Source organism: Rhamphochromis sp. 'chilingali' (assembly GCF_963969265.1).
Source record: "Rhamphochromis sp. 'chilingali' genome assembly, chromosome: 16".
Classification (NCBI taxonomy): Eukaryota; Metazoa; Chordata; class Actinopteri; order Cichliformes; family Cichlidae; genus Rhamphochromis; species Rhamphochromis sp. 'chilingali'.
Window position 1 is genome coordinate 35,975,598 of NC_137943.1, and position 9,850 is coordinate 35,985,447.

General features: G+C 48.0%; 1 protein-coding gene across 1 annotated transcript; it reads left to right on the top strand.

The window, feature by feature from the left end:
• The first annotated feature begins 354 nt into the window (after positions 1-354).
• Positions 355-9,603, top strand: LOC308412505 (uncharacterized protein). The gene is made up of 2 exons (XM_080906916.1): positions 355-4,527; positions 4,682-9,603. The coding sequence occupies exons 1-2, from the start codon at positions 3,779-3,781 to the stop codon at positions 5,064-5,066; spliced, it is 1,134 nt and encodes a 377-aa protein (XP_080763042.1). The 5' UTR covers positions 355-3,778; the 3' UTR covers positions 5,067-9,603.
• Positions 9,604-9,850: the final 247 nt, after the last annotated feature.

Sequence of the window (9,850 nt, forward strand, 5' to 3'; positions counted from 1 at the left end):
GTAAATATCCAAACGGATAAATTATGATCGCACTGAAACGTTTTGTTGACAGATTGTGTAGTAACCTCGAGAGTGGCCGCTGCTTCGTTCAGCAGTCTGATGGCGGTTGGAAAGAGGTTTCCTGTGAGAGCAGGCCGTGGTCGGGCTCTCAACAGATGACGCCGTGGCCCCACTGGTCCTCTCGGCGACCTCGCCGCTCTCCTCGGGGCGCACGCGCACAGATGCTGCCCGTCAGCACTGTCAGTGGAGCGTCTGTAGAACGTGCTGAGGACTCGGGTGTGCCTCCTTAAAAAGCAGATGCTGTTGTGCGTCTGTGCTTAATGATGTGATTTGTACCAAACATTGAACGCCCCGTCTGTTTACCAGCTGCTGGGAGATGTGGTGTTACATGCTGAGCTGAGCTGTTCCGGTGCGGTGGGTAAGGCATCCTCGTGGAGCCGATTGAAGAGCTGAGGTGATGTGATCCTTGATCAGTCTCTACCTTATAAAGCATGTAAGTGCTACAGGTCGAAGGTCATTGCCTGAGCTGACTGTTTCTGTGGCACTGGGAGGACGGCCGACCGGCTTGAATATACCTGTGAAGATGTGAGTGGGCTGATCTTCTCCACTCCACCGTTTCAGGATTCACAGATTTCACAATGGGATTTTCTGTGGTAACGATCCAGAAACACAAAAGTCTGCCTGAGTTTGTCACTGTTCCTGTTTCCACACCTGCTGTGGGCCAGTCACCTGGAAAACATGCCCATGCAGGGCTTTCCCACAGAAAACATGAATAAGGACCCAGAGGAGCAAAGCTGCCGTGGGGCAGTGTGGGCACACCCACCTGGGTCCTCTGTGGGATCGGTGTGGGTTGCCGTCTGTGGGCCTGCACAGGCATGTTTGCTGGCACATGGTTTATAATCAGGCAATAAAAGGGAAGCATGTCTGCTGTGGAGATGATGAAACACAGAACAGGTCTTATTACAATATCAGGTGTGAGGCAGAGGAAGGACTGATCCAACACCTCCATGAAAGGAGAAAAGGAAGGAAGGGAGGAAGGGCATGTCTTCAGGCCAGATTCCATTTTCTGAATCAGAATAACCTGTTTGGTGCGAACATTTTGGTTTTTTTCATTCTGATTAGTGATGACTTGTCTCACTGAAGCAAAGATCCCTGCTTAGGGTGTGGGAGGAGGCATGAACGCCGGGGGAATGTCAGGAAAAATCAGCTCTGGATGAGGGAGCAGAGCCCACTGTGGGCCCAGTACTGGTGTGAGGCGTGGGGTTGGTTTGCTGTGCTCCAAATGTAAGAAAGATCCAAAAGTGAGAAGAGGCAAATGAGACGAGTCGACACGTCTCTGCCTGCAGGTCGTCGGCGCCACCTGCAGTGGGCTCAGAGAGGGGCGGCGGCTTCTCTGAGTGTTCTGGCTCAATGCGGCTTTGACTCGTCCGCTGAGAGGAAGCTTTTGTTAAGCTCTGTGCAGAAAAAGAAAAGCTGCTGTTGTTCGTGCTGCTGAAAGGTTACTGCAGTTCACGCAGAGGAGGCCCGGCCGTGCTGCGTCCAAAAACACGAGCGCGATGAGCTCACACAGAGTTACACAATCGTAAACACCACACATGCTGTGGACAGCTCAGAGGCACAGACGCAGCAGCAGCAGGCGAGAGGGTCGGCGAGGGTCGCCGTCCTGGTGTCTTTGGCTCGTTGAACTCTTTCTGAACCGCGTCCAAATCGTTCATCAGCAATCTGAATGCATTTTAAAGTTTGTCAGCCAGCACTGAATGTTCTGCAGCACACAACACGCTCCTCTTACTGTCCTAAAATAATCTCACTGCTCACCCTGACACGAGCCTGCAGAGAGACTTTTGTGGGATATTTCCACTCAGCTGAAGTGTTCACCGTGTCTCATCTGGAAATCTGTTTTTACCAGCAGCGTGCAAACCTCAGCGTTCTTCTGCTGCTGCACTGCCTGCGTTTGCTTTCCCTTCAGTGAGCGTGTCGTCCTCTGAGAACAGCAGAGAACAATATCTCCTGCAGTCTCACCTGCACATTCAAATAAACATGCAGCTGTTATCCAGCGGTCCCATCGTAAACAATGAACTCAGCTCCTGATGGGTTGATGGGCAGCATTCACTGTGAGGGAGAGACTAACACGCTGACTGCGGGACCGGCTGCTGCAGTTATTGTGAAAGTTTATCAGCTGTATTTACAAATATTTGTCATAACTTCATGAGTGCATATCATTTGTGTTATTTCTGGTAAATGACCCTCAGCACTCCGTGTGCTTTGGTTTATTTTCCAGCAGAGATTTTGGGCCTGACGCCCACAGCGTCAAACAAACACTGAGTTTATCGTACACTGTGGGGTCTAAGTGCCATGAGATGAGAGTACTGCAGCGCTCCAATCTCACTTCAGTTTGATTTACTTAGCATTAACTGCTGTCTCAAGGTGCTTATTGTAAAGTACAGACCCTACAGTAATACGCTGGTCACTTTATTAGGTACACCTTGCTAGTGTCAGGGTGAAGCTCAGAGCTGGTTTCATTCTTCATGGCTCAGATGTTCCTCACAGATTTTGGTCCCTGTTGACATGATATCATCACGACATCATGACACAGCTGGTGCATCCTTGATGCAACTCTCCCGTTCCCCCACATCCCAAACGGCTCTGCAGGACTGAGATCTGTGGCTGCGGAGGCCGTCTGAGTGCAGTGAACTCACCATCCTGTTTAATTCGAGCTTCAGAAGAAGCTCCAATCAGCAGCAGCCTGAACACTGAAACAGGCCATCCGAGGCTCCTCAGACCAGGAAGCGCTTTCCCACCTTGTGTTGTCCAGTTGTGCGAGTCTGTGTGAGCTGTAGCCTCAGGTTCCTGTTCTCACTGACAGCAGTGACACTGACGTGGTCTCCTGCTGCTGTAGCCCGCCTGCTTCAAGGCTCAGAGATGCTCTTCTGCAGATCGTGGTCATAACCCATAACCCCTTATTTCAGTGCCCATTCCCTTCCTAGAGGTTGGAGAGTCCCAGCTCAAATCAAATCAAATCAAATCACTTTTATTGTCAAATCACATGTGCAGGCACACTGGCACAGCGAGTGAAATTCTTGTGTGCGAGCCCCACAAGCAACAGAGATGTGCAAACACAACAACACAAACGAGCAAAATACAAGAATGGCCAACCTGAAACTAATAAATATATGTACAATATATAATAGTGTATGCATTTCTGGATGTGTATACTAAATATTTTCCTACGTGTGTGTGTGTGTGTGTGTGTGTGTGTGTGTGTGTGTGTGTGTGTGTGTGTGTGTGTATACACATTTTTACAAATTAAATAGTAAAAATAATAATAATAATAATAATAATAAAATATATAAAATATACAGAGTGAGACATGTGCAAAACAGTGGCATTACTGTACAGTGTGGAGTGCATAATGTTAAAATTCCAGTAGTGAAGCTGAGGTGTCTATGACGTGTTCAGCAGTCTGATGGCCTGGTGGAAGAAGCTGTCTCTCAGTCTGCTGGTACGGGACCGGATGCTGCAGAACCTCCTTCCTGATGGAAGCAGTCTGAACAGTTTATGGCTGGGGTGACTGGAGTCCTTGATGATCCTCCCCGCTTTCCTCAGGCAGCGCTTCCTGTAGATGTCTTGGAGGGAGGGAAGCTCACCTCCAATTATCCGTTCAGAGCACCGCACTACTCGCTGGAGAGCTTTGCAGTTGTAGGCGGTGCTGTTGCCATACCAGGTGGTGATGCATCCAGTGAGGATGCTCTCAATGGCACAGTGATAGAAGGTCCTGAGGATGCGGGGGCTCATGCCAAATCTTTTCAGTCTCCTGAGAAAGAAGAGGCGCTGCTGCGCCTTCTTCACTGTTTTGTTTGTGTGTACTGACCACGTAAGATCCTCTTACTGCAGCTGCACAACGGGCAGAACAAAAGGAGGTTTGGAGGTTTACTGGTGGAGCTTTGCTGGTGGAGCTTTACTGGTGGAGGTTTGCTGGTGGAGCTTTACTGTTGGAGGTTTACTGGTGGAGGTTTGCTGGTGGAGCTTTACTGGTGGAGGTTTGCTGGTGGAGGTTTGCTGGTGGAGCTTTACTGTTGGAGGTTTACTGGTGGAGGTTTGCTGGTGGAGCTTTACTGGTGGAGGTTTGCTGGTGGAGCTTTACTGTTGGAGGTTTGCTGGTGGAGGTTTGCTGGTGGAGCTTTACTGGTGGAGGTTTACTGGTGGAGGTTTGCTGGTGGAGGTTTACTGTTGGAGGTTTGCTGGTGGAGGTTTACTGGTGGAGCTTTGCTGGTGGAGCTTTAATGTTGGAGGTTTGCTGGTGGAGCTTTACTGGTGGAGCTTTACTGGTGGAGGTTTGCTGGTGGAGGTTTGCTGGTGGAGCTTTACTGTTGGAGGTTTGCTGGTGGAGGTTTGCTGGTGGAGCTTTACTGGTGGAGGTTTGCTGGTGGAGGTTTGCTGTTGGAGGTTTACTGGTGGAGGTTTGCTGGTGGAGCTTTACTGTTGGAGCTTTACTGGTGGAGGTTTGCTGGTGGAGCTTTACTGGTGGAGGTTTGCTGGTGGAGGTTTGCTGGTGGAGCTTTACTGGTGGAGCTTTACTGGTGGAGGTTTGCTGGTGGAGGTTTGCTGGTGGAGCTTTACTGTTGGAGGTTTACTGGTGGAGGTTTGCTGGTGGAGCTTTACTGTTGGAGCTTTACTGGTGGAGGTTTGCTGGTGGAGCTTTACTGTTGGAGGTTTGCTGGTGGAGCTTTACTGGTGGAGGTTTGCTGGTGGAGGTTTGCTGGTGGAGGTTTGCTGGTGGAGCTTTACTGTTGGAGGTTTGCTGGTGGAGGTTTGCTGGTGGAGCTTTACTGTTGGAGGTTTGCTGGTGGAGCTTTACTGGTGGAGGTTTGCTGGTGGAGGTTTGCTGGTGGAGCTTTACTGGTGGAGGTTTGCTGGTGGAGCTTTACTGGTTTTCGGACATTCGAGGATTCAGATATCCCAGGAATCGAGCTACCAACCTTCTGATTGGCAGATTCCTGCTCTGCCGCCTGGGCTACAGCCACAGCTTTCTTTGCTTGAACCTCAGGTCAGAGTTAATGGCTCAATAAAAAAAAGCTGCTGTGAAAATGCAGCCAACTGCTGATGAAGAGCACTGTCTGGCTCCTTTTTAAAGATGAGGAGTGGCGCGAGACTTTTGCACAGTACTGCAGGGTGGGGCTAAAGTATTGACAGGTCAGAGGGAGGATGTGAGAGTAACGGACGCGGGTGTTTAATCATCCAGTTTCCTCCTCTGAGCGTTCGAGCTGCGATCGAGCGTACAGTCACACAGACTTCTTTATTCACAGGACTGTGTTGACTTTAAGCCTTCAGCCTGAAAGTCTGTGACGCCGAGCAAACGCTGACTCATCAAAGACTCATTCCAGCCGAGAACCTGAGCAGGAGCTTCCTGTGATGGTGTCACGGTTCTGGGTCGTTTCTTGTGTTTCGGTTTGTTTTCTGATGCTCGTGTGCTCTGCTGGTTCTGTTTCTGGTTTTTGTGTTTAAGGATTTGTTCTTCGGTTGTGTCTCATGTTTAGCATAGTTTGAGGTCCATGTGTTATATTCTGTCTGCCTCTCAGTGTCGAGTCTGCGTCCTTGTGTGATGGTTTCTTGTTTCCTGTTTTATTGTGAAAGTCCGTGTCTTATGTGTGTATTCAGTTTGCCTTCCTTGTCTCGTCTTGTCAGTTACTTGCAGCTGTGTTCCCGACCTGTGTGTAATGTCCCTGTTCTCTGAGTGTATTTAAGCCGTGTCTTCTGTTGTTGTAGTCGTTGGGCCGTCTGTGTATCTGCTGTGTGGTTTCCCTGCTGTCACCATCATGTACCTTTGTGTGTATGTTTGCTGTTCAGTAGTTTAGTTTGTCTCAGTACAGATTAGTTTTGTTCCGTTTTGCCATTTCCACTTTTGTTCTACAATAAACCACATTCAATGAGTGCCTGCAATTGGATCCTCGTTCATTTCCTGACACAGTGTCATGATTCATCGTCCTCACATAGTTAACGATGACTGTGCTGAGAGCCACACGAAGACATCAGTGACGTCTTTTCAGTGTAATCCAATTTTGTGGAAGTCTACGTGAAGCTCGGAGCCGTTAATGAGAACCAGACGGCTGCTTTCCCAACAAGAGCCGGCCTCCTGCGGGAACGCTCGGATTACATCAGATGTGATGTTGAAGCTCACAGAGTTTTTTTTCTCACACTGTTGCTCAAGCAGAGAGCTGAAGTCCTGCATCTATTCAGTGAGTCCTGACAGAGCTCCAGCCCCACGACGTTTAACGCATCTCAATAAACGCCTGATGAGGCTCCAACTGGAGACCTCAGCCCGCCTCTGAGCGTAACGGTTTCAGAAAGAATAGAAGACGCTTCACAGAAAAACATCTGGGAGGTCGCTTTCCAACAAATCCTAACATCAAGGAATGTTGTGTCGTGGTTATGTCCATCTTTTATATACAGTCTTCAGAAAAATGCAGCACAAAGCACTGGCTACACATTAAACTCCTTCTGACCTCCATACAAACGTTTCTGTTTCAAAAATAACCGAACAAATTGAAAACTGTTGCTGAGAGTATTTGTGCTTTTATTTTGAAGGCTGAACAGCTGTAACTTCCTGCACATTGATGGCACAGGAGGAAATGTCCTCTTTCCTTATGCTCTCCTTTCTCACAACCCAACCCTGATCCGGGTTCTTAACTTCCTGTTGGAAGGGAGTTTTTCCTTCCTGCTGTCGCCTCGTGTCGGCCCACAGGGGTCATCCCTCTAACACTGCAGGCTGTTGGCTGCACATACACGTGCACTGAACTCAACCCGCTGCTCGCACACTTTCACTCAGCAGAATCAGGTCAGACAATCACAGCGTGAACCCCGATCCCAGCCCAGAGGCCCGGCGAGCCGAGGGTTTGAGTCCGTGCGCCCACGCTGGCACTGTGTGTTTCTGCAGGTCATCGCTGACGTGCTGTAACTTAACAGACATATTCTGGATCTGTTGTGAAGCAGCTGTGGGACAGTTTGTCCGCGTGAGGACGAGCACATCTAGTGCAGAACTCGGCGTTCGCCTCCAAAATAAAAGCCGTGCAGAGCAGAAGAAACAAATGTTGGTGTAATCAGAGGACATGCAACGTGAGTTTACAGGTAACGGTCTCTGCACAGGACCAGCGTGACATGACTGCTTGTGTTTGTGCTGGCAGCTTCACACAGGCTCTTATCAGCGGTTTCACTGATATGAGTTAAGCTTCCACGTCGGGTTTCGCTCATGTGTCAACACAATGTCTGGAATTTTATCGATTTCCCACTAACTGTTATTGTCTTTGTGTTTCATTAACGCTGATAGACAAACATGTGCTGCTTGTGGCCACGGCTCACTTACAGACCTGACCCTGGTTAGACGACAAAATAAAACGATAATAACAGAAACATTTAAGAACAGCTGTTTCACTGATCGTTAATGTTTTTATTTCAGGTGGCAAAGTTCCTGATCTGTAAAGAGGAGCGGCCGATCTCCAAACACATGAGCCGCTAATGCCAGAGACACGTTAAAGCGTGTTTCTGTCTCAGAAATGTTTGAGCAATGTCTCTTTACACAAGCCGGCATTGGTCACCCATCACGCTGGGATGCCTTCACTCTCAGATTGAGATGATTTCTTTCCACACTCGTCGCTGACAGACTTGGTGGGAAACAGTCGAGATGAGAATGTCTAAAGTGGATGTTCAGAGACATTCAGCATCGGCGCTCTGCTCCTGATTCAGTTTCCTTCTGGAGTGATCGTCGAGCATCAGTTCAGGACCAACAAAAGCCTGCCTTCAGTTTGGCTTCACAGACTTAAAAGCTGAAACCTGTTCGGTCATCCAGGCTGTCCAGTACTGAGACGCTCCAAACTAAAAAACAGGGAACAGTGTCCAGATTTAGAGTCAACAGGTGAAATCTGTGAGCGAATCCCAGCGGCAAAGTTCACTGCAGAAACATGTTCCAACAAAGTTCTTCCTGTTAAAAGGAAATTCTTCTCTAAGTGTTCGTTGTGCATCGTCTGATCTGATTGGTGGTTTCTCTCTAATGTCAGAATTTCTCAGTCCGTAGAGCTCAAAACTTGATTTTGGGGAATAAATGTAATTTTTGTCTCCAGCTGAGGAGCTTTTGGACTTCTGCAACTTCCCTTTAACCCCAGATCAGGTACACGGCAGTGCTTCATACAGAGACAGAAAAGCCATGAATGTACCTCCAGATATCTGGTTTCGATTGGCTCGGCCTGCTTCCTGTTACAGTCTGCCCGAGCACACAGACTCACAGAACACTTAAAATGATTGTTTTTGGTTTTTATGTCACAAGTATTCTTATTGCACTTCAGCTAATTTTACAGGAACTTCTTTGACTGTTACCAATCATCAGTAACACTGTGGCGTTTTCCCCGGCTGAGAAGCATCACTTCATGAAAAGACCTAGGGCTTCCTCACAGCACCTGTAAGTGGATCAATAGCTTCCTCACCGACCGCAGACAGAGAGTGAGAGTGGGACGTTACACATCTCCAGCCCTAAATCTAAGCACTGGGTCGCCACAGGGCTGCGTGCTTAGTCCACTGCTCTACTCGCTTTATACACACGACTGCACCCCCGCCCACCAGAGCAACGCCATTGTAAAGTTCGCAGATGACACTACTGTGGTGGGGCTCATATCTGGGGGAGATGAGTCTGCCTACAGAGATGAGGTGGAGCGGCTGTCTTCATGGTGCAAGGATAACAACCTTCTCCTAAACACGAAAAAGACCAAAGAACTCATAATTGACTACAGAAGACACAAGACAGAAATCCAACCACTAATCATCAGCGACGACTGTGTGGAGAGGGTGGCAGACTTCCGCTTCTTGGGAGTCAGCATAGAGGGAAACCTATCCTGGAGTGTGAATACCTCTGAGCTACTGAAAAAGACACAACAGAGACTGTACTTTCTGAGAGTGCTTAGGAAGAACAACATCACACAGAGACTGCTGGTGTCTTTCTACAGAGCCTCCATCGAAAGCATACTAACGTACTGCATAGGCATATGGTACGCTAGCTGCACAGTGGCTCAGAGGAAAGCACTCCAGGGAGTAATCAACGCTGCCCAAAGGACAATCGGCTGCCCTCTCCTCAAACTGAAAGACCTACACAGTTCCCGCTGCCTCAAAAGAGCCCATAACATCATAAAGGACACCTCACACCCTGGACACTCCATGTTCGAACTGCTGCCTTCAGGTAAACGGTATAGAACAACATACACAAGGACTAACAGACTCAAACACAGTTTCTACCCAATTGCAATATCATGTCTCAATGCTACTAAAAGTAGATGACTTTCATTGCCCCTGTTGTCATTTGTGCCCTTGATGTTGGAATGCTTTCAGACATGTTTTGTTGGATGCGCTAACAAATTGACTGAGTGATTGATTGTTTGAGTGATATATCAACTAGGTCGTATGTTGAGTGTCTGTATGGGGCCTTAGGCCTGGATTGCTTGGGTGTATCTACGGTATGAGAATACTGTATTTTATATGTATTTCTATCTTTTATATCCTATCATTATAGTTTTTAAGTATTTAATTATAGTTTTTAAGTATTTATCTTTTGTGATGTTGCACTGACCAGAGACATCTTTCAATTTCATTGTACCTGTGACAATGACAATAAAGAATATTCATTCATTCATTCATTCATTCATTCATTCATGAAAGCCAGTTTTCTGTCCTCTCAGGATGTAACTCGGTGTGTTGGTGCAGGCGGTGCGGACTCGGCCGTCTGACTTCTGCATGACTTTAAAGCCTTTCCTGGATTAACTGTGTGGAAAAACAAAACCTGCTGAGTCTGCAAATCCAAAGTTTGGTTAATAAT